This window comes from Pagrus pagrus (assembly GCF_965226575.1).
Source record: "Pagrus pagrus genome assembly, chromosome: 9".
Classification (NCBI taxonomy): domain Eukaryota; kingdom Metazoa; phylum Chordata; class Actinopteri; order Spariformes; family Sparidae; genus Pagrus; species Pagrus pagrus.
In genome coordinates this window covers 26,832,497-26,857,676 of record NC_140193.1, presented here as the reverse complement: position 1 = coordinate 26,857,676, position 25,180 = coordinate 26,832,497, and the positions used below count along the sequence as shown (strand labels likewise).

Below are 25,180 nucleotides of genomic sequence, written 5' to 3'. Positions count from 1 at the left end.
AGCAGTAATAATTAAGGCGAGAAAAATCCCTCTATGGCCCCAGTACAATTGACTTCCAGCAGCCAGAGGGGGACCCTGACTTTAAAAATTCTGTCATATAAATATGTAAATATGCACACAATAGTTTGAATCAACAGATATTTGATATTCAGAAATGTGAACTTCTACAACTCAATGATGACTGGGCAAACTCCATCCATTAATGGAGATCATGTGACAGCTGCTAATCTATTTTGTGATAGGAGTTATTTTATCAACCTCTGTTTACAGGGCCGAGTACTTTCTATCTCAATCGCTGTATGACGTAGCAATAAGACTGTCCTTTCATGGGCCCCACTGAGGGGCCTGGTTCAGAACATGAACAGCCCTTGAACAAGACTACAGAGTACAGCTGTTGTCCGCATACCTTTGGCCATATAGTATATAAACTTTGTTCTTTAAAGGGGCACTATGTAGTTTTGGAGATGAAATTCAAACTCAGAATTTCAATATTTACAATATTAATGAGGTAATAATCCAAACTCATATTTTTATTTTTAAGTAACTGAATAAACAAGCTTTTCTCAGAGGAAAATAAGGTCCCCAAAACACTGTTTGAAGCTAGAACGATGGCAGGGTCCGCCACATATAAACAAAGTAAAATAGTATGAAATTGTGTTGTCCTTTAAGGTCAGTTTGTTTATTCAGTTTTGTTTAGGTATAAAAATCCAGGCAATGAAGATCTTTCTCTTCTGCTTAAAAATTCTTCCCCTAAACTACATAGTGCACCTTTTAATAATGTAATTGTACAGCTGCAAAAATGATAAAACTAGAATTTAAAAAAAAAAACGTCCTTCTTGCACAGTATTTAAAGTTGTGTTGGTGCTTTAGATAGTGAGCAGAATCATTGCTGTCTGCTGTGAATGAAAGCCACATGATGTGTATCTGTTATCTCCTCGTTAGCTCCACTCAGGTCCAGCACTGTCATCGGGTAACCAGGGTAACGTCAGCGAGTTGTAGCATCATCTCCGTTATGCTAGCCGAACCGCTGTGCTAATGTTTTCTGCGGCTGCGACCTCTTCAGTTCCTCTATCCAGACTCCTGAAACCAAACATGCTTCACATTTGAGTGGTTTTCACGATATCTGCGTTGGTTAACTTTCATTCCACACCGTTTGCTCTGATGCAGCACCGCGTGAGTTAGTATCGCATTTCAGTGACGTCGCCCTAAAATGATCCAATTAGATCGCTGGGTGCAAACGACCGTTGGTGACGCTACAGCAGTTTTTTTTTTCTCCCACCCACTGGTCGTCCACCATTTTGGGAGTCAAAACAGCCAACAAATAGCAGCGCACACCTCCACGCTTCTCCGTAGCCTTACTATGGTTCACACATGTGTGGTGGCAGGCTGTAGGAACAGAAGGACACCGGGCACCACCTTATCTTTCTACCGTTTCCCCCGGGACCCCGACAGGAAGCAGCGCTGGATAGCTGCCGTGAATCGAGAGGGCTGGGTGCCGAACGACGGCAGTCGGCTGTGTAGTACTCACTTCATCTCAGGTACTGTGTGAGTGCAGAGCAGGGCTGGAACAAGAAGTCTCACGGTTTGTTTTGAGTCAGATGAATGTTGCTGGAACTTCACATAGAGATAATTCATTAGAGATTCAACATGCATTTTCTTCAGTTTTGATGTGGGTACGTTATAATTTGTAAATATGTAATTTAGTGGGGACAGTGTCATCATAGTGGCGTAATTACAATGGGTGGTACATTTGATTCATACATAAATGTTTTCCAAACTATGGAGTTCTGTTCATTATCGATTCCAGTTTTTATTATTTTATTAGTCAGTAATTAACTGAAGTTATCAGAACCAAACTGACGTCATAAACTTAGCCTAGCTTACTTTGACGATCAACGAAAAACCTCAAAGCAATTAGTTTAAGTAAGAAAACCAAATGTGTTTGCAGTTGTGAGTCCTAAAGTATAAAGATGAATTGATAATCGAACTTAAACTTGATTTGTTGCGAAAGGTACTTGCATTTCTTTAGTCCAAATGTCCGGGACCTGTGCCAGTTCTGTTTTCAGTTTATTCGGGCGAAAGACTTAAAAAGCTGTTTAGTTAAAGGTTGATTAACACTCCAAACAAATAGGGGGCAGCAAATCAGCGGTTTAGCAGCTAACTGTATTTTCTTTATGCACCCATGACTGTAGTTGCTATTAGCTAGTTAGCTCAGTTTGCCATGCAGCTAGCTTACTACAGGGGGAGCGTTGGTGTTTACACAGATAGCACAGGAGCTTTGGCCCGCCTGGAGGCTTGATGGCACCAGAACTGGAGCTGGACGAGCAGGCAACAGAACAGAGCTCAGCAGCTGCCAGGATGGTTTGACCTAAAATTCTTACATATTGCACCTTTTAATACTTAAGGGAATCAAAGTCCAAATAAATTGAAAATGTGTTCATGTTATTATCACACCTCTTTATTTCATAATTTACTTTGTCTGGTGGCTGCACGTTTTTAGTTTCATAGTTGTATTTGCTGTTGTAGATGTATTGTTATTGTGCTCTGATTCCTAATGATTCATATGAAGATATTTCAATTAGGGTTAGACCGATTATCGGCCCTGGAAGATTATCGGGGCCGATATTCAGCATTTTCTGATTCTCTGTATATGTGATTATTCTGTAAGATTGGCAATCAAATAAACTAATTTAAAAATCTGTTACTTTGGCTCTGATGCAGCATCCTCTCACACAATGTCCACAACACTATCAGATTGGTAACACATCACAATTAATAGCCTATACACACTGAGTAATCAGAATCTGCAAAGTAACTAGTAACTAAATGTATACAATAAATGTAGTGGAGAGGAAGTACAAAGTAGAATAAAGTGGAAATAATCAAGTAAGCCACCTGAAAATTGTACTCAAGAACAGTACTTGTTTATCCCACTGATTGTTCATTTTGACACAAAGATTTTCATTTTTGCTGCAAATGATTATCTGTCCCAACTGTTGGTTTTCAGTCTCCTTCATTTCTAATAATCGTATCAGCCCTGAAAAAGTCATGTCGGTCAACCCCTAATTTCTATATTTCCTATCTGTAACACAAGAACAAATAACTCCCACACATTGTTGTCTTCACTTGCGATCAGCTTATAACCTGATGAAGGTCTGTGTACCCAAATGTTGTTATTGTATTTTTCAATAAATGCATTATATGGACTTTTAAGCCGTTAACCAATAATACCTGCTTCTCCAGATAGCGATAAGTTTACCAATGATTTCACACTTATATTTTAAAAAGAATTTAATCAACTCTACATGTATTTACACCAAAGGGTAAGAAAGACTAAGAAGTAATGAGCAAATAGGGATGATTTAATATTCAGGTAAGATGTACCTTTACTGATTTGAAATTCTATTTGACACAGCAGCATAAGGGAATAAACAGTGTGCAAACAACAAGAAAGAGCAGCAGCGTGAGGTAGGAATCAACTAAGAGAAGAATAAAAATCTACTCAAATAGATAAGATAAAATAGATTAGAAACACGATATACACCAAACCAGAGCATGTTTGGTAAATTGATATCGTGTTGTCTTCCTCTGAAACTGTAAAAAAATCGACAACACCAGCAACACCATGTTTGGCTCTCTAGTGTACACTGTGTGCCTCTACCAAGCTGCAGCAGTTTGACAACATGAGTGCGACAACAGCGTGCTACACTTGTTCTTCTTCTCCTTATTCTTTTTGCTTTCTGTATTTTATTGCCATTTGGCAAACCAACTTTAAAGGAGCATACCACCACTGACTGTATTGTGCTTGTTCAGTCAACGAACGCAATTTGGCTTCATGTTATCGGCTGTATTTATCAACTGTAATTTCACTGATAACCACATACAGCCAACAATATACATTTCCCAATATCGGACAGATACTTAATCTGGCGATATATATCCTGCATCCCTGAATTTGTCTTGATTTAAAGTAAGGAGGAAGCTGTGCAGGAGTTTTTGTGCAGATGTTTTGCTCTGTCAGTCTGTAACATGGACAGTGGACAGTGTGTCTTCACAACAGAGTAACTGAGAATAAGAAGTTGGATGAGGTTACTGTAATGACTTGGTCCTGTTATGATTAGTTCAGTGTCACACTACTGCCTGTTTCATCAATATGCTGTTAACTTTAAACATTGTGTTGCTGCAAAATCATACTTGTGTATAAAACTTATCAAACTAGGGCTTTAATTTTCCATCAGAACAGGCCATAATTTGTCACACCCACAAGAACCCTCATTAGACAGATCCTTATCCTAAAACTAGCTCCTAAAAATCTGTTGCTCTTTCAGCTGCTATCAAACTGCTCACTTTGCTCTTTTTGGGTGGGACAATGTACCAGCTTACACAGGGGAAAAAACATGGCTGCTTGCCCACATCAATTTGTCCTGAAACTCTACTGACTAAAGTAGACTGGGGGAAGTGCTATAAACAGACAAGTCATTTTTCTTTGTTTTTCAGATTCCTCCCCATTTATCACATTTTTTTCTTCTTCATGCAGGTAAACAGGTGAAGAATCCACGTTCGCCAGACTATGTTCCTTCTGTGTTCACGACAGCTCCCTTATCCCCAGAGATGAAAGAGCCAGGTGCCTTGGAGGTCCTGGACAAGCAGGAAGCTCGCGTCGAGGCGGCCAACGCCTTGTTGTTCCTGCAGGGCCAGGGTAGGTCTGTGGTGGGGGAGCGGGGCCAGGAGGAGCATCCAGTGGAAAAGGAGCAGGAGGCCATAGTGGAGGAAAGTGCATCTTCTTCCCTCAGCACTGATGAAGATGATGACGAGGATGATGAATCTATGAGTGACTGCAAGAAGGGAAGGTTTGCTCAGACGTCTGATGCACCTGTTAACTTTGATGACATCCTAAAAGCCCTGAAGAAGGAGAACCAGGCCCTCAGGGAGTCTGTGGAGAAAATGTCCCTTTCTGAGAGCTCTTTGAGGAACGATGCAGAGAAAGTCAAGTTTTACACCGGTTTACCCAACTACTTTGTCCTGGAGACAGTCATGTGGCTGCTGGCACCTCACATGGACTCGATGAAAAACGTGAAGCTCTCCAAGTTCCAGCAGTTGCTGCTGACACTGATGCGACTCCGTCTGGACCTCCGCAACCAAGACCTGGCCTACCGCTTTGGTGTGAAAGTCGGCACAGTAACCAGGACGGTGCACCAGATGGTGAGTATCATGTCTACCAATCTGGTGCCGACAGCCGTTTTCTGGCCCTCTAGAGCCGAGCTCCGGAAAAACCTGCCGGCAGCTCTGCGCGCCTCCCACCCCGACTGCGCTGTCATCATAGACTGTTTCACTGTGCCCTTTGAGGAGCCGGTTTCCCGGGGCAACCAGCAGCAGCAGCAGCAGCATAGGGTGGTGGCAAGCTCACAGGGGGTGGGGACAAGTTATAATGTGTTAAAGTATCTGATTGGTGTGGCTCCACAAGGTGTTGTCACCTTCGTCTCTAGGGGCGTGCTTGGAAACGTCAGTGACAAAAGCCTGGCCGAGGGCTGCGGCCTTCTGTGCAAGCTCCTCCCAGGCGATGTCGTGTTGGCGAGTCGGGATCTTGACATTGCTGATTCTGTGGCTGCTCGAGGAGCCTTGTTTAAAATTGCCGGCAGTTGGCAAGGAGCGGTGTACGAGGGCTCAGAGGGCTCGCCACCGGCTGATTCTTCCCTTGAGACAGTGAGTGTGCAGAGGCATGTGGACAGGGTGATCTCCATGGTGAAGCAGAGGTACGCCATGCTCACCGGCCCAGTCGAGAGCCCCTTCACCACGGCCTCTGAGCGCACGTCCAATGTCTCAACCTTTGATAAGATTGTACAAGTTGCCTGTGCCTTAAACAACCTGTGCATCTCTGCTGCTCCACTAGAGTGACTCATAGACATGCCTAGTGCTTCTTAATGCTGTCAGGCACTTAAGTTCCCTTTACTGCTTTGGACCTTATTCCATGTTCTCCCTGTGTCAACACTACATGATTACTGTAGAAAATTGATTAATCCTAATCCACTTTAATTTACACTTCCAGTGTATGTGTTTCCCTGTTATCTAGGCCAGTGTTTACTCGGAGATAAGAGCACTTCTCTCAAATCCACAAACCACATTGCTAAGATGTGATGTCATCAAGTTATGCAACTCAACTGGCACAGAATGGCAGGCCTGCAACGGATGTTATTTTTTTTAATGTGGGCTTTGAATGACAACCGTGTGATTACAATGTACCTTTAGCCATTTGCAAATACTGAGGTATGTAAACTGTTTGGGTGGTGCAGACGATGTTCCCACTAATCCAATCCTGTGCCATGCCGGAGTCTGCAAGTTTGTGAGAGCAGCTGACTTCACTGATTACTCCCTAAACATGCTGTTTTGTTGCTTTCCTGCTAACAAATCAAGAACAATACAAAGTCATATAAAACAGGTTAGAATAAGAACAGCATGCATGGTAGAGCAGCTCACAGATAAGAGTTTTTGCTGCCTGTTCACCATGCAGAATAGAAACACACCATGGTTAATGAGGGCCTTGAGGGATTACTGGGTGTAAACTAACCCCCTTTTTTTTTGGCACTTTCACATGTATTTGCCTGCCAGCTAGATTTTATAACAATAGAATACAATCACTATGGGATGATTAGCTACCTGTTACCACCCACAGAACAACTTTACTACCATATGGCCAGGGCCTGGTGTTAATTAATCTGCTGTGCTCGCTGGCTTCGTAGAAACAGCTCATTTCCAGGAGTTTTTCAGCAATAGCTTCCTTGTTTACTGCATGGAGCATGAAAAGAAGGAAGCGTCATTACGCCACTGAATCTCCCTTTGGGGCCTGACTGGTGACAGCTGTATTGATGTTAGTGGGAGATGCATGAAGAAACACACTTCAACCTAACATAACTTCATTGTATGACTTCTGATGAAGAAATGCCTCCAGAAAATGAAAGAACACACTTCAGAGAGGTGATTTTTTTACTGACACATTACATTTTACTTGAATTTGTGTAGGAAAGTCGCCTGTTCACAGTGTCATTGCAGTCTCATCAGGGGAATCAGTCAGACCTGCCGTGTTTGATCATGATATTATCAGCCCTGTCAATCATTTGGGGGGGGAGGGGGGGGGGAGGGGGGGGGATCAGTGGTTAACCTTTTCTATGAAGTGTTGCGTTTCATTTTCTGGAGGCATTTCTTCATCAGAAATCATACAATGTAGATATGTTGGGTTTTAGTGTTTCTCTATGCATCTCCCATTGACTCCAATACAACTGGCACCGCAATCTGACCCCAAAGAAAGATTCACTGACTTAATGACCCTTCCTTTCTTTTAGGTTCCTTGGTTTACTGCTGCTTGGTTGTGGAATGACAGGAAGCTTTACTGGTATTAATGACTTTTACATAAAATAAACATCCCTTCCTTCAGAAACTTAAACTACTGTGTTAAAATAACTGAAATGGGCCAAAAAGACAATGAAACATTTTCACCACAGGTCAGGATTAACTACAATACTGAACTGAACGAATGTCAGGCCAGGTGGATCCACTCAGTTGTTCCCATCTAGGCTGTATAATTAACAATGATGTCAATATTTACCACACCACACTAGTGTTTCAAGATGTCTGCAGGTTACTTTTTAAAGTATTCCAGTTCAGTGTTTTGCCAATATGCCTTCTTATCTCATACAAAGTTTAAGATTAGGGATGGGTGAAAAAAAAATCTTTTTCTTCCCCAACTTTCTAGACTAGAAAAAGCATATGATTTCTCCATTGAAGCATAATATTGCATTAAAGATAGTTCTTTATTGACACAAGCTCCTTACCCGCCTTGTTCATAGCTTTAACTTATATTGCATTGTTTACAATACGTCACCCGAGGAGGGCCATGTGAAGATATTCATCAAATCAGCACAGCCATCTTGTTGGCTACTTCACTCTGTTGTCATTTTCATGCAGCGAGGGCCTGCTAGTGTAACATAGTAATAGCATATTAAATCACAATCTCTCCCATCCGCCTGAAAAAGTAGATTGCGGATTGATATCAGCCTAAAACTGACAGATTGCCCACCCCTACTTGAGATTTCAAAAAGACATTGTGTTGTTTTCCATGTTTCCAGGTTCAGGTTCCATAAGTATGTGTTTTTCTATATTCACACAGCAGGGAGCAGGACAAACTCACAATGTGTTCTCAAAGAAAAACTTCACAGTCAGGCATTTGTGTGCTAAAATCAAGCCCCATTCTCTTCTACATGCTTCTGCAATTCTCTACAGTCACACTGAATCAAAGTATCGTTACATGTGATTGAAAGAGAAGTGTTATAAAAGGAGAGCTTTCCCAAAGGCTACCAGAGTTTTTTTCCCCCCACAGACACTGAAGTGTTGTTGACGAGGTTTAATTAACACTTTGTCCGGCTGAGCGTGTCCGCTTCAGCATTTGGAGAATGTACATTTACTTTGTGACTGTGTAATTCTCGTTGACTTTGTTCAGTATGTTCTCTTCTAAATGACTGTAACTGTTTTGGACCATGAGTACATACCACAGAGACGTTTCTGTTAGAGTACAGGGCTGGAGGCTATTTTAATGAAGCATTACCCAGCCACTTAAAAGCATTTTTGATGTTTTTAATAGATTGCCAAATTTAGCTAAGATATGAGCTAACATATAGTCACGTAAACTGAAGAATCTCTGTTGTTCTACAGTGTATCTTGAGAAAACATCTGATTATGATTTAAGAGTTATGTGCATAAAAAAGAAACCCTGCTTATTGAAACAAGTCTTTTGTTGTCCTGCATTGCTGGTGCCTTAGTTTGTAAAGCTGGTACTGCTGTTACAAATCAGCCTGTGTTTTCTACAGATATTTATTTTTGCATCATACAATATACTTTAGACCCTTTTCTGGTGGTTAGTAAGCTAAACGTGCAAAAGTAGTCAGCACTCAAATGTTAAATCAAAGCATCTCTTATCATTATTGACTAAGTTTTGTGTGTACAGTAAGAAATGTTCCCATCAATTGTTGTTTATATTAATCACCCATCTATCATTTAGTGTGTACAAATTCCAAATGATGTGATGAAGTAATGATATGTGAATGATTAGTCTCTCTTAGGAGGGTTAAACATGTCAACAGCGGTTTGTGCTTTTGGCTCGGGGTCTAGGATTAATTGGGAAAGGTCTTTCACATGATGGGTATCTTGTTACAACAGAGACTAGACAGGCTCAGTTCTGGTAACACGTGTTGCTTCATAAGCAGTGTGAAGTTCAGATAGGTCTGCTACGGCAGCCTAAAGTGATGTGCCTTCTGTTCTCAGGCCGCTGGATGTTCCTCTCCAGGGAAAGCTGTGTGTCTTTCCTGACCAGTTATGTTTTGTCATGTGTTCATAATGTACGCTCCCGGGTTTCCTTAAGCACTTCAAACTGATTTTCTCATTTTCTTATCACTGCTCACTGAGAGTTTGTTTAGGCAGGAAAAAAAAATCAGCCAATGAAGATCTTTCTCTTCTGATTAAAATGTAATCCCCCAAACTACAAAGTGCACCTTTAAAGGGCAACTCCACCAATTTTCCACATTAAAGTGTGTTGACAGGTTTTGCGGAGTACTACTGCATATGGAGAAAAAATGGTATAAAGCCTTTTGTGGCTGCAGAGGAAGCTGCATGTAATCTGATAAATTACCTCAGGTGAAGTCACTCAGTGGCTAAGTTGCATTGTTGGTAATGTAGGCGCCAGGTTTTAAAAAGCAGTCCACTGGTCTAACATTGCACTCTTATAATACTGTTGGACTCATTATGGACAGTTTAAAAACAATCAATGATACAGCAGGAACAAAGATATTGCCTTTTATTCAACGCATTCTTCTTCCTTTTTTAAAAAATGGGCTCCTACAATATACACAATGTTACTAAGCCCCCGAGTGACATCACTGGAGGAAATGTATCAGATTACATGCAGCTTCCTCTGGAGCCACAAAAAGCTTTGTGCTACCTTTTTCACACAGCTATAGTACTCCCTCAGACCTGTAAAGACACTTTAATGTGGAAAATTTGTGGAATTACCCTTCACAGGACTTCTTTTATTTTTTCCTATTGCGCTTCTGAGAGCATAAAAGGCAAAAATTCATGCATACTAGAGGATTGTTACCAGGTGAGACCTGCCAAATACCAGTGTTAGGAAACCCTGTGTGAAATGAATGGCTGTTGAATCTCTGACATGGTCGAACAGAAATAACATGATGTGTCTTTGGGTTTTTATGAGGGAGTTATTGATGTTGATGATCCTTCTATAAAGCTGCCAATGATGGATGTTACATTTTAATTTAATCCTACTCCAAAGTAAACACAGAGCTTCTAGGTTGAGGTGAACGCAACATGTTAAGACAAACTGGTCAATGTCCATGTTTTGTGTGTTTTTTCTCTGTCTTACTCGCACATCACACTACACCTGTCTTGCCATGCTGTTTGCCTTTATTGTTATGGGTGCATGTGCTTCCATGATAGATGTGTAACCTCTAAAGGTTTCATTTCTTCATCTGTTTTTCCCATGATTGCCCCTGTGACTAAAAATTAAAGTTTGGGAACTGCAACAACTTTCTGATTCTTTCTCAATACTGAGGATGTTTTTTTTTTTTTTTTACATACTTATGTGGGTGTATATGTATTTAAAGGGGCTCTGTGGAACTTTTGTGTTGTACTGGAAGCCAGTCATTACTCTGTTTGTAGAGCCTTCACAAAGAAATCCAGTCCAGCAGCATTAAACAACTTAAATAAATCCTCTACAGGCTTGTATAGACAACCGAGACAGACAACAAAGGTCTCATTTTTCATATCACCATGAAATATTAAAAATAAAGATGCGTTAAAATTGCTACAAATTGTTACATAGAGCCCCTGAAGTTTCATCGTGCGTGTGCTCTGTCCCCAGTTGTGCCCATGTGATAACAAATTATAAAGAACAGTCCTCTGTTTGCATTCACACTGATTTGTGGCCTTTGGCTCGTTGGTTAAGTTTCCTTCCAAAGCCAGAGAGGAGTGACTGAGTAATGTACTGATATTTTTTAATGTATCAAGGAGAGAAATGCATTGGAGGAAGCCCCTCCTAGAATATGTGCGGTCAGAGAGGAGGAAATATGAAGACCTCTCACTCTGCGTTGCTTTTGAAAGTCACCATGTGTAGAGTTTGAGAATGTCAGCCGTTGGTGCCCTCAGTTGTAGACAGCAATGCTTGTTGCAGGATCTGTCTTTGGGGTCTCTGAGATGTATTGCCTATAGCCACATGTTTTTGAGTTTTCAAAATGGGTGACATAAGCAGTAGTAATCGGACTTGATTCGCACGGTTTAACATGTGGCAACGATTTTAAGACTTGGAGAATTATGACAAAACTTAATTGAAACAAATTAATTGAATTCAAGCTCTGATATTACAGAAAAATGTGTCAACCGTTTAAAAGATGTCATCATAGTGTAGGATATTAACATAAAGAGCACAGTAAAATGTTCATGCTAATGTTAGCTAACAAGTGAATAGCCTAGCCCACAGTTACAGTCGCATTTCTCTCTATCAAATTTTGATGAAACTGACCTTTACTGATCCCCATATCACATTTAATGAAACATGTCTGCTCAGTTAAATGGGCTGAAACCAATCAACAGCTGTTCCTGACTACAACAGAGCCACTGAGTGGATCATTGTTTCAGTAGACGATCTTTGGCTCCGTGCTGACGTGCGTCGGTCCGTCACGTGACCTGTGGAATGTTAACAATGCAGCGAGTGTCCAACTTTGTGCTGCATTTCTGATCCTGCTGGAGTCTGGGGAGAAAATGGAGGCTCATTTCATCATATTTCCCCACTTCGTCCGTCTTCACTGAGCTCTTCAGCTCCGTCGACGCGCTCGGTAACCGAGAAAGGAACTTTAAAAGTTGTCGTTTGACGGGATTTACTCTCCAATCTGAGTTATTCTTGCTGCTTCTATCACATGGTAAGTTGAGACTTACTTTTTTGGGGAGGGGAGTGGTGCTGTAATTTATTTCCACGACTTGTTGCTGAGGAAAAAGTTCCGTCACGGGTGTGTTAAAGTGAGGGGTATGGAGAAGGGAATGTTCTTTTCCTCTCACTTTGAACCACTTTGGGTCTAACAGGAGAACCTCAGTTCTCTCTGCAGAGGAATGTGGAGCTCCTCGCAGCCCCCAGCCCCAGCCTGGGTACACTTGTGAAGGCCACAGGACGTTAAAACACGGCTCTCTCAACGGTTTCATGTCCATGGCCCCCAGGCAGAGACTGTAAACTACACAGACACCATTTTGTAACGGTTTTAAAGCTTTGGCACAAATGTGGAGGGTCAACAGAGCAGTCTGTTTTATACAGTATCCAGTGGTGGTGTGCTAGGTAAGGGCTAGTTATGTTGAAAATGCAAAGTTTTTGCTTCAGACCCCAACTGAAGGACCTCTATCTCCATGTTGGGGACCACTGAGTTATAGCAAATGGGATCCAGGAGCTCTCCAGCTGTACGTAGATTTGATGTATCACAACACCCTGCACTCATTTTAATGTTTTCGTAGAGCAACACTGCATGCACAGCTCTGTAATAACCATAAAGTTATGACATGGTTAAAAACAAGCTGCAAAGAGACGTAGATATCTCCAAACAAACCCTGGATCTTTTTTTTCTTCTTTTTTTTCCAAAAAAAAGAAGTACAAAGAAGGCTAAAAGTACAAAAGTCCCCAGGATGTATGCAGATCAATGTTTCAATCAAGGCTAGAAGTCTGCATAGTTAGGCACTGATGCACCCATGTGTTTCATTCAGGTGTGCTACACTATGCTCTAACACACAATGTCTCTCTCTGATTGACAGACTCGTACTACATTTACTACAAGCTGTTTTTGGTGTTATCAGTTCAGGTGTTCAGCCTGGCAGCACAGATATGGTGCCTTCAGAAAATCCTGATCAGTCCCAAGTTATGCACACCAAATCATAACACAGTTTTATGTAGACACTTATGTTCCTGTCCATGTGTTTCATAATGTGAGAGGTCACACTTTTTAAACAATTAGGCCTTATGTTGTGGTGGTGTAACAGTATGTTGTCAGGTATGAGGCCACAGCTGGATTTCATTCTGTCAGGCAGCACTGAGGCATCTGTCAGGAAAGAACCACAGGGATGACTGCAGTGGGAAATCACCAGCCAGATGCTGGCAGATGTTGGCTGTGGTCATTTAAGCTGTGCTGTGTGTTTTATTGTACACCAGCAGGTAAAGTAGAAAATTCAACAAACCAAACAGGTGGAGAGATAACAAAGACTGTGGTGATATTGGAGATGAGACAGACGCTTGTGGATGTAGTCTGTGCCACAGCCTGGGTTGAATCTGATGTGCATGTGTGTCTGTTTCTGTAGTTCAGTGAACTCCATGTACTGCGGAAGGGTTGCACTAACGATTATTGTAATTATTGATTATTTTCCTGATTAATTGATTTGGTCTTTGGTTGATAATATGTAAGAAAATTGTCAAAAATGTTGATCTGTGTTTCTGAAAGCCAATGAAGGCGTCTTCAAATGTCTTGTTTTGTTGGCAACCTAAAGATACTCAGTTTACAGTCGTAGAGGAGGAAAGAAACCAGAAAATATTCACATTTAAGGAGCTTTATTTCTTTAGAAAATACACAAACCCATTGACTGATGATCAAAAAAGTGTGCAATTAATTGAATAATTGACAAGTAATTGTTTAACCACTGCAGCTCTAGACTATAGAACTATGCAGGTATAATGTCAGTCTATCATCACTTGTAGGTTTAATAAGGGATGTTGAAGGTGGATTTACTTTCTTTCCTGTTAAACTGGGTTCAGAATGAAATGTTTCTGCAATTCTACCTGTTTTAAAATCTACTCACACATGAGGAGAAATCTAAGTCTATACACTGGAGGACTCTCTCTCTTTCTGTGTCTCTCATACTGACACATGCTCTCTCTCTCAACGGCAATGAGTTTTCTGCAACTTTCCACTTTGTCTCAAAGAATGTGTGAGCTGCAGTCCATGCCACTAGCTTTTCCCCTCATCTCAGTTGTCCATCATATCTGTGGGCTACACCAGCTTCACAGTTGCCCTTTAGGAAGCTCATTTCTTTCCCCCCTTGCCCATTATCTCCCGAATACAGCAGAGACGCTACATCAGATCTGTCAAGCAGAGTAGATATTATCAGGGCAAGACTGATATCGTCTGGCAGCAGCCAGGAAGGGTTAGATATGATCTGTGATTTGTGAATGTTACAGAGCATTCTGTGTTAAATATTGGCTGTCCAAGATCTCAGAGATTTCATCTCCAACATCTTGTCAGAATGGGGAAAAAAAACAGTACAATTTTGGAAAAGAGGAGGAAGTCAGAGTTGAGCTGAGGTGGGTGGGATGACTCACCTGCACAAGACAGTTTGATGGGCTTGAAGATCTGTCCATGAAGACACAACCTTAAACTGGCATCCCCTTTCACTTGAGTGAGTTTTCTTGAAGTCTAGAAGAATATGTAGTTGTCATTTGAGGAACCTGCAGGTTAAAATGATTTTCATTCAGTTGGTCTGTTGAAGGTTATTTATCTTGTTTCCCTGTTTCATGGAGTTTTTAAAGGGACATTCATATGAAAACCCTCACTGTTTTGGGGAAACAGTGAGTATAATGTCTTGACCCACTTGCAGACGTTTTACAAGTACAAGATTTTAAGACTTGATGAAGATGGAGTACATTTCTTGGCATGAAGTGTGGATGTTCTTGCGGAACGTTTCTGCCCATTTCAGGTGGAATGTGGTCCTGTTTTAAAGTCAGAGGTTAGGGAGATAAGGCTTCGGTATGAATTGATGAAGGTTAGGGTTAAGTATGGAAGAATGCTATGCGTTTTTGGCTGTGTATGAGTTGAGATTTGCAATGTCTTTTCACATTTTCATTCTGGTAAAAAAAAAAAAAAAAATTAAAAAAAGACCTGCCCCAACACCCCTAAGGCCAGTTTCCAGACAGAGATCATCCATAATTCTTGTTTTTTTGGGTTTATTTTGGTCAGCATAGTCTGTCTCATGATTCAACAGTGCGATGAGTTTACTTGTAGTTACTTGTGGAATGGAATGCTCATTGGTCAGACATGGTGCCTAAAGCATCACAGGAATGGAGGCAAGAGATCCGAGAGATGGGGCAACATTCATACAGCTTGGCACACTTGGCCCCGCCCTACCCCACCACCCACCAATATAAAAAAAACAAAACAAAAAACATGTTTTTGTCTATACAAAGTTTTATCTGTCCAAACAGTGAGGGCTGTGTCTTTCTTAGAAATGGCCCAAAGGGATGAAGTCTGCCAGGGAGGGGGTGGGTGCGGGTGCAGTTCAACAGCTTCTTATGTTTGGATCCTTTGGTGTGAATGCCATGATCCCAGTTCTGTTCTGCATCTCCTGGAAAGTAGCTCTGGGCAATATAGTTGAGATCATTATCACAATATTAATAAGAGAGTAATTTTTAAATCTAAATACAGAATTTAACAACTTGGTAAGTGAATGCAAAAACCACATAAAACAGTATTTTTTCCCCACTGTACATTCCCATTTACAAGGTTTCTCTTAAAGATATCCTCAGTGGTCCTTAACACAGACACACTGAGTGGATTTCTATGAGACTTGGATGGAGTATGGGTCTCAGCTCATTATAAAATCCATGGTGCTGAACTGGTTAAAGGGACGGATCCAGGAATTTTTTTCTCTGTTTCTTTAATATTGCAAGATAGGGTGTTTTTCGACATTTTCATTAATTTCTCAGGGAATAATGAAGCGTATTTAGGTGCATCTATGAGTGAGTACAGTATGATGCGGATCCGAGATCCAGTGAGCTTAAATTATGGTTCAGCAGTTATGGGTGGTATAGAATTTAGAGTGATACAGGGCTGTCGAGTTTGAGTGATTGAATTAAAGGGGACTGTAGGACCTTGGTATAGGTATGCGCTCTACTGAGTGCCAGTTGGTCTACGTTATGACCCATGTCAGTTTGACAAATAGGTGGATAGCACTAAATACCACAAAATCCATGAGCTCCAGCTGTCAGTTGCTAAGAAAAAAGAAGCCTGTCAGAGGTGTGAACCAGAGATTGAGAGAAAACACTTAAATGTTGGAATTATATAGTTTATGAATTCATCCAGAATTGACCCCCCCCCCCCCCCCCCCACAATTGCCACTGGTACAATTAAGATGAACCATCACTGTACTTCAGTTCAGCTAATTCTCACTGCTGAAGCAAACACAGTCATGGGTTAAAATGACTAAAAATACATTTTTAAAGATGACTGAGCACAGCTAGTCTTTATGTCTGAAGTACATGGGAATGGTTTAAGCATGAGAAGTGTCCTGAAATAGAAAACAGGAGATTTGGTGGAGGAAACGCCTTCAAGTCATCAGTTATGTTATGTGTCAAGATAATAGTTGCTCACACAATCAGCTACATTTCTTTTACTAATCTACCTGCCAGTCAGACTCTTTGTAATACAACCAGATCAATTAAAGGTTGATTCATGCTTTACAAAATGGTTGAATAGTAGTCAAGATTTTAAAAGCACACCCATGTTGAAACCTGCCAAAAGGCTGTGTCTGGCAATATTTCCATGTAGGTAACAAAAAAGATTGGTATCTGGAGCCGAGACATCACCTGCCAGCCAAACTCAAATCTTCTCTGGCTGACAAAGATATCTGAAGCTTGAGCCGCTCAGTTAGACAGGAAAGTAACCTGCCTGTCAGTTTCAGGCTCCTCTGTCGTAGGGAGAAGAAAGTCAAATGTAAAGAAAGGGAAAGTGAATGCAAATATGAAATCCTCCCCTTTAATCATCTGGAATGTTCTTCCAGGTGTGGTTTTGACACTGCCTCTGACACATTGATAAATTTAACATGACATTGACCTTTTAAAAAGAGACTCTTTATTAAAACAAAAGTCATCAAAGGAAAAACTTTAATGGGCAGTATATTTTTTTGCTGTTCTCCCTATTCACCACACTTAAGGAATGGCTGTACGGCAATGTCAGTCTGTTGGTCCAACTCAGAAACCTATACAACTATTCAATGAGTTTAAGACTGGGCAAAATATTGATATTATATCGTGATATGAAACTATATATGGCCATTACCGTGAAGTGATATCACTTTCTGAACTTAACCAGACTGTTCTACTTGTTCTAATACGTGTCTTTACCCACTCAGTCATTATATCCACATTGTTGATGATTATTAATCAAAAATCTTATTGTTTTTAGTATTTTTTGAAAGTACCAATAGTCAACCCCACACTATAATAACAACATTATTCATGGTATTAGGTCATAGATATTGTTATATCTGATTGTTTTTTTGCCTAAAAATATTCCAAGATTTTTTAAAGCCATATAACTCAGCCCTGGATGGACTGCTGTGAAATTTGTGCATACTTTCATGTTCTCCAGAAGATGAATCCTATTGAAATTGTTTGCCCTCTGACTTCTCCTGTTGCGCCACTGGCAGGTTGACATTTTTTGTATTGGTGAAATGTCTTGACAACTGCTGGATTAATTGCCATGAAATAAATTCTAGGTTCAATTTGATTTATCTGTCATTTTGCAACACAGGGTTGCCTAATGAACTGTTTATAGTTTGTAACTCCTTTATGCTACACAGAGAACATATACAGTTATTTAGGGTATAAACCTTATACACATTGACATGTATACACCCAGGAAATAATTCTGTAGTACCTGTAGTATCTGGGTCATTAAAGGTTTAACATCTGGTAAACACTGTCCATCAACTATGACTGAGTGTGAGCACCAAGCACCAGTGATGTAAACACAAGAGTCCACCTCTACGTGCTCTACTTGTTTTTAGTGCCTATTAAAAGGGCAAAAATAAGATGGGGAACATGATAGATAGTATCCCTTCTAAACATAAGCATGCTAACATTGTGAGCATGTTAGCATTTAGCTCAAAGCATCTCTGTCCCTAAGTAAAGCCTCAGAACTGCTAACATGGCTGTAGATTCACAGTCTTATTTTCATCCTTGTTTCTGTCTGTGGGGAGTTTTATTGTCCCAGGATGGTCGACATCTTTTCCATTCAGGCAGCATTAAATTCCTGCGGGATACACAGAATTTTCGTCAGTTTTTAATAGTCTGAGTGATGATGGTAAAGATGCTGAATAGTAGCGATCAGCAGTTTTAGTGTAGCTAGTATAGCTTGTGCCAGAGTCGGTCAGTCTTTGATGCAATTGTTGTGGTTGTTATCCTTAATATCATTTCTCCCTGTTGTATCTTCTTCTGTATTGATTGCAGCAAAAACCTTCCTAACACCTCACATCTCATTCCGTCGCCCCAGATATAAGTGTTTGACACTGAACTGCGATTCCTCACGTGAGCCTCCTGACAGTAACATGTGCATTTACTCCAAACGTCATCCCATCTGCCCTGGAGGAGTAATGCTGTTGTGGTAGAATGCAGAGTATGTTTCTGCAGATAAGACTGTCAAATGGTGTTAAATGTCTGATCACAGGGGAGCATCACAGGCAGAGAGGCTGAGACAGGGAGGGCCGCTGACTTGTTTTGACCCCACGCCGGAGCCCTGCGCTCTCACATGGGTGTTTACCGATGACCACGTAGCACAAGTATGCAGTGACGGGGGCTGACTCTCACAACCACAGCTATGCATTGATGGGGTGCGGAGGGGGGGGGCAGGTGGTGTTTCATGACCCATAGCATTCCTGAATTATGCATTAGGTATGCGCCAGTACTAATACTGAATCTGACTCAGGTTAAACTGGTCTCAAACTGGTTTCACGTGATGTTTGTCATATTTTGTAACCATTACTGAAAATCAAGACATTTTGTTTTGTATTTTTTGACATAGAAGGTTATGCTATGAGGTTGATGACAACTGAGCATGTCATCCACCTCTGATGTAATGCCACAGAAAAACTGTATGAAACCCTAAAGTGGATCGGTTTTTCAGCACATTTATTCTTCATAAAACCCTGCTGTATCCCAGTGACCTTTAATACTTGTTGGCATTAAAGAGGACAGTGAAAAGCCACTCAAAATCTCCACTGTATATGATGCTTACATGAAATTTAAACAAATTGACACATCTATATTGGTATTTTGATCTATACCCTGCTGCACTGTTATCATCAACATGTGAGTGTTAAAAGTAGCAATTCAGTCTTTGAATTGCCACCATATTTAATATTCCTCATCCTTTTAGCTTCTATCACAGCAGAATGTCTGTAATTCTTTGGGTTTTTCAACCTGTCATGGTGTCCTCTCTAATTCTGGTTAATTTCCACATATTTTTTCTTTTTAATTAAAAGAACAACTCTCCTGTGCTTAAAATGTAAACTGCCCAGCTCTTGCTTTAATTTTAGAAAAGAAGAAAAACATGCCCACTATGCATGACCACAGTCTCCATGCTCTAACTCCATATCTTCCTCCACAGGCGAAGATTGGCAGCATCATGGTTTGGCTCCGTGATGCCCTCGTGACCAGCTGCATTTCCTGGAATAAGCTGGAACCTGAGCCTTGAAAGCCACACCATGGAATGCCTGTAGTACCACACTTCACCTTCATCCAGCCCACCAGCATCGGCAGGAATCACAAACACAAAGAGAGAGGCAAACAAATAAGGGATACAGGGGAGGACTCCCACATCTGTGCCTCCGATCTGTGCTCCTGGAGAATCTTTATCTATTTAGGTCAGCCAGCTTGAAAGGGATCTTTTGGAGGGTGTAGGGGGTGAGGGCCAGTTGTGTGCGATTCCCTTTTAGAGTAGGTGCCTGCGCTGGGCACTGAGGCCATGAGGCCCAAGACTTTTCCAGCTGCCCCGTATGTGGGCAACACACGCCAGAGACTTCAGGAGATCAAGGAGGGTCTGAAGCAGCCGGCTAAGCTGGTGAGCCAGGCGCTGCACGGGAGCAGCTCCCGGACAGAGGGCGGCAGAGGGGCTGACTGCAAGAGCGGGAAAGACACAGCCAGTCGACAGCAACAGCTTCGACCACCGCAGAAGTTCAACAACTACCAGAATGCCTTGCGGGAAATCCGCAAGTCCCTCATGCCCTTTGCCAATGAGTCGGGTCCATCCTCCGGGTCAGGACACCCTGCGGGCGCCGGGGAAGTCAACAGGCAGATGCTTCAAGAGCTGGTCAACGCCGGCTGTGACCAGGTGAGCCAGTGAGAATGTGTGCGATTGTACGTGTGTGTGTTTATGAGTTTGTATCTTGACTGTTTCCTGTAGGAGTGTGTTGTCCTGTCCTGGGCCTGGAAACATGACTGTTTTTACTCATATAATTTAATATCTGTTCTGTTCTGTAAGTTCTAATACAGAGTTCTTAAAAAGTCTTGAAAGTTTGGAAAATTTCAACCATAATGTTTTCAAGGTTAGGTGTATGCTTGAATTCAATAATACTGCTTGGAAAAAAAGCTTAATTTTAAGTATTTGATCACAACAACTTAATGTTGTCGTGATCAAATACTTAAAATTAAGCTTTTTTACTTATAAGCAATACTTCCATTTAAAGTTAATATGAACAGCTGGTAAAATAAAAAAGTGACTGATTGATTTCTGATAGATTTCTGTGGGTTTTAAGTAATTCCTTAAACTTTTATCTGAACTTAAATTTAGATGTAATGATAGTCGAGACATTTTTGGTTTAGGTGCCTTGAAAGTGCTTGAATAAAGCTGTATGAAATCTGTGTATTAGTGATTTGCAGGCAATATTGTAAATCAGTGAGCAAGACAGATTTTCATTTGATTAGCCACAAACATTATTCTCAACTGTGTATTTTTATTCATAAACGTAGTCTCAGTTGAATTTCCAGAAAATTTACAATGGCTGCAAGCTCATTAAAGGCAAATTCTGGTATTTTAAACCTGGGCTGTACGTTTACATGTTTTGGTGTAAAAATGATTCATACTTAGCAAAAGTTTTGGAATTGTTCCAGTGGGTCAATACAATGGAGAAGTTGCTCTGAAATCTCACGAGAGGTGAGTTAATGTTGCAAGAAGACAGAACTGGAGTCAAGTTGAGTGAGGAGAGAATTTATTTCCAGTAATGGCTGTATCTTAATCTTATTTTGACAATCTAGATGAGGCAACAACTCAACTTGCTAGATTCGATTTAACAAAAAGGTCTCTCTCTGGAGGAATCGTTAAAGTAATGTTGTCAGACACTTACAATCACAACCTCAGCCTGTGAGTGGTGAAGGATTATGTTGCAGCTATTGCAGCAGTGCCAGGATCACCAAAATATATAAGAGATAGGGCTCTGGTTTAAAAATACTGGAATTTCATTTTAAAATTCACAGGAAGCAGTTGAGACTTCTTTCAGTGTTGATGGATGGATTAAATTTAATTTCACTTCCATACAAACAAAATAAGTGACATTTAGGAATCATTACTGGTTAGATAAAGTTGCTATTGTGGTTTATTCTTCATTTCTATTTGTCACATTCTTGTACTGCAGCATATTGTGCCAGTATATTTTACACTTCTGCTCTTTGAATGTGTGAGACATTGACAAGAAGCAGAGAGACAGAGGGTATATTGTAGTGTGTATGAATATGTTACTATTGTGTGTGTCTTGGCAAGTTTTGCCTGTTGCTGTGAAAGCCACTTCACTCAGATGTCTGAAGCTGCTCTGCCTCCTTCAGTCAGGAATTTTTAATGAAAGCAGTCAGGAGTGCCGTACACTCTTAGATGCAATACAATACAAGTCTTCCCTTCCAAGTATACAGTGCTGCGGTTACGTAACGCTCGACTGAGCGTTGAAATGTTGAAACATCAGGTGGGTTTCCCAACTGGGCTGTTCGATGTTCACTCCCTCTGTCCCGCTGGAGGAATGCGAGAGCGCCATCGAACGTCTCCAGAGAAGAGTATTTCCATGGGAAGTGAGGGCCTCTTGTCCACTCACCCATAAGCCTCAGAAATCACTGAGTAAAGGCATCATGTGGACGCTGTTAATCAGGGGTCACTTCACTTCCCTTGAGCTGAGGGAGAGTTGACGTCAAACCCAACATTATATCTCCAAACTTTTATTTTATCCGTCTCCCATATTTAAAACTTAAGTTTTGATAGTTTCATCTGCAAGGAGTTAAATTTATGCTGTTAAACACTGAAAGTGTATAAGTGTGCATGACTACAATTCATTGCACCTGTTACATAAGGGGAAGAAAATTCATCATGTGCCACCTTGACATTGCTTTGGGGCTGAAACTAAGGGCAGTTTCAATCAGACAGTACCAAAAACAATGCAAGGAGGGTTGTGTCGGTGTGGATTTGTTGCTACAATGTACGATTGTTAGACGAAATATGAACCAGGAAGTCCACTGAAAGCTTATTATATGATGTGACACTGCAGAGATTCATCCTGGTTCAGGATCCACTGAAGATGAATGGGAAAGACTGTATTTTTGACTAGTTGCCAATGTATTTACCTGCCTGCATCACTCGGGTAATACACGTACATGCTTCCTCCATGGGCATCCTCATTTTTCTTAGTCTTTCGCTGAGGTTGATCTGGACTAATCTGGAGATTCAAAAGTTTTCTAGCCATTCCTCTAGAACCACAAGTTAATTGATAAAATTCTCCCAGCAGGCAGTCGTTCATCCTGGCCTCAACCGTAACCCAGCACTCCATGTATGGCTGATAACTAAATAATAAAAACCTCAATAATAGCTTATTAAAAATAAGCATTATTAAATACAGAATTTAAGTAGACAACAGCTGCTGGTATAGACAGCTAGGTCAGCGACACTTGTAATGAGTTATCTATTTTAGATTAACCACTGGTCATCAAGGCCGATGTCTTTGCTTTCTTATGTTGAAAAGGGTAAACTTGCTTGTTTGCGGTGCGACGAATCATGCAATAACATGTTGTGACTAATAAGACTCAATCAGGAAGCGAATGGGGGTGTCTCCATCATCATTTCCAAAAGTCTCCGTCTCTACACGCCCAGACTTAAAAGTCTGACTAAAAAGTTTTCAAACTAATACAGGGCAGCAGTGTTTCCAGAAGCAGGAGTAGTGTGGACACCAGTTTTTCAACAAAGACGTATTAGTTTGGATCAGTGTTGTCACGATACTGGAATTTCTAACTTCGATGCACTACTTTGAAAAATATCTATGTTGGATATCCTGGGGGAAAATTGCCAGGTTGAAAATTGCTGTCGTCATGCTCATGACATTAAACTGTTGCACCTGGGTAGAGCCAGGCAGTGTAGATGAGAGACAAACTTGTTGTTGCCTGTGTGGGCGGACAACTACTCTTCTTTATAACAAACAAAAAAGTGAAATTATTGGTTGACTTATTGATATCAGCCATGAGGTATTAGGTATTTATCGGTTATCCATATTGTGCTTCCCTGCGTCCTGGAAATGACTCCAAGTAAAGTGAATGAGCCTAAAATGAAATTTAGGAATTTAATCTCAGCATTTCATCACAAAATGCAGCTGGTGCAGTTTAGATTTGGTACACTAGTGGTTAAACGGCTTGAGGACAGGCCCTGTGATGGAGCTCGGCATGTGAAGAATGCTCAGCTCAAGCCAATGCACAGAACGATGAAGAAATCCTCCCCGCTCCAGTTAAGTTATGAGGCTGCCCCCGCAGGGAGAAGCTGTGGGGCCAAGCCAAATCGATTCCAACTTATCAGCCAAGGACCTGCTGTTTATTGGGTGTTTGTTGATTGGAGGCCCTTTGCTCCACGTCTTACATGCCTGGATTATCTGCATAACTTCAGTGTGACAGTTGCCTCATGCTTTTAAGCTTCATGTTTCTTTAAGGTCACTAGTCACTTAGAGAAAAACAGACTGTGGGACTGATTCAGGGTTTTGCCTAGTAACATTTCAGTCGCAGGAGGAGGAGTGAGAGGAGGGCTGGAATTTAGTCACACTCTTTGCAGATTTGAATATGCAGTTATGATTTTAAATATGATGTAGAAACTTGGTTGTAACCATCAATAAGGTGACCTGAGAAGATATACCACGTTATAGACAGCACTTGGTTCAGTTTGTCATTAGCTAAGTGCTAAGTAATTCATACATACACACACAAATCCCTCTGGTCCCAGAGGTATCCCAGGGAAACTCTGCCCATCTCAGACACATTTTCTATCATCCCTGGAACGACTGGGTGCTGTTAGTCTCGAGCAGGTTTGAGACCAAAAGAGGTCAGATTGTTCAATATTTCATGAAAAATATTTCAATAAATGAATTTAGGTTTGAAGCAGAAATTCTTCTTTTCTCTCTCCTGTCCCATTTATCGTCTCATGACTGTTCAGATTTATCTATCGATGTTTGGAAGAAGTTTGGGAACCAGTGGACAACTCTACCAGTTAAGACTAGCTCCGCCATGAGCAGCTACAAGAACAGAGTTCATTTTGGAAATTGAGGCATCAGTGTTCAATAATCTAATAATGTCATAATATATCAGTCATATGGGCCTTTCTTCTGCAGAATGAGTGCCTCTACTTTTGATATTTAAAGTACATTTTGCTGTTAATACCTCTATACTTTTACTTAAGCAAGGTTTTTGAATGAAGAACTTTTACTTGTAATGAAGTACTTTCAGATCGTTGTAATGGTACTTTTCCCTCGGTAAAGGATCTGAATACTTCTTCCACTACTGTTCAGTAATTGGTTGTAGTGAAGTAAAAGTGATCAGTAACGATCAGTCACCAAACTGTCAGCAGTCGCAAGAATTAAAAGTCACCGTACCAAACAGGCCGCTGCCTGAGACAGCAGCGGTGTTGAGCTGTTGCTCTGCTCTCTGGATGGTTAACAGTGTGTTAGCACACACATAGCAACAGTTTTTTTTAAGAACACCAAATAGACAACATGCGGATCAACGTGCGAAAAAAAATAAAAGGGTTGAAAGTATTCAAAGTGCTCTAAGGAGCTCAGACAAGAAACCTGGCTTGACTCCTGAGGATTTTGGAGATTATGTCATTTGTTTTGAGAGGCGGTTGGAATTTTCTCAAATAATCCTTACGGTAAAGTTTAAACATAAAAAACACAACTAACAGCAAAATTGAAAACATTAGCAAGTTGTAAAATGGCAAATGGATTAAAAATGGAAGGATTTTCTCCTGTCTCTCAGATTAATATCTTTTACTGACCCTGAGGTCATTCAAGTTCACAGAAGTGCTGCATAAAATGAGGT

General features: G+C 40.9%; 3 protein-coding genes across 4 annotated transcripts in view; 2 read left to right on the top strand and 1 right to left on the bottom strand.

Annotated features, from left to right (window-relative positions):
• Positions 1 to 25,180, bottom strand: part of cox17 (cytochrome c oxidase copper chaperone COX17) — a 192,135-nt gene that overhangs the window by 42,060 nt on the left and 124,895 nt on the right. The gene's annotated exons all lie outside the window — the stretch shown is intronic.
• On the top strand, positions 216 to 7,120 carry LOC311263159 (uncharacterized protein). Of its 2 annotated transcripts, none has more exons than XM_084363078.1 (2): positions 216 to 1,538; positions 4,538 to 7,120. In XM_084363078.1, exons 1-2 carry the CDS (start codon positions 1,211 to 1,213, stop codon positions 5,893 to 5,895), a joined length of 1,686 nt encoding a protein of 561 aa, XP_084219204.1. In that variant the 5' UTR covers positions 216 to 1,210; the 3' UTR covers positions 5,896 to 7,120. The 2 variants fall into 2 exon arrangements, with proteins under 2 accessions (XP_084219204.1, XP_084219205.1); XM_084363079.1 differs by having other exon boundaries at positions 1,452 to 2,361.
• Positions 11,779 to 25,180, top strand: part of lats2 (large tumor suppressor kinase 2) — a 35,669-nt gene continuing 22,267 nt past the window's right edge. The window contains exons 1-2 of the mRNA XM_084362250.1: positions 11,779 to 11,975; positions 19,464 to 20,186. Coding sequence (XP_084218376.1) covers positions 19,821 to 20,186 — 366 coding nt within the window. The 5' untranslated portion in view covers positions 11,779 to 11,975; positions 19,464 to 19,820. The remainder of the gene's footprint in view (positions 11,976 to 19,463; positions 20,187 to 25,180) is intronic.

Excerpts from the sequence above, each read along its gene's own strand:
- LOC311263159 (XM_084363078.1), top strand. The coding sequence starts at position 1,211 with ATGATCCAATTAGATCGCTGGGTGCAAACGACCGTTGGTGACGCTACA. Across the intron at positions 1,539-4,537 it reads TAGTACTCACTTCATCTCAG|GTAAACAGGTGAAGAATCCA; the intron begins GTACTGTGTGAG and ends TTCTTCATGCAG.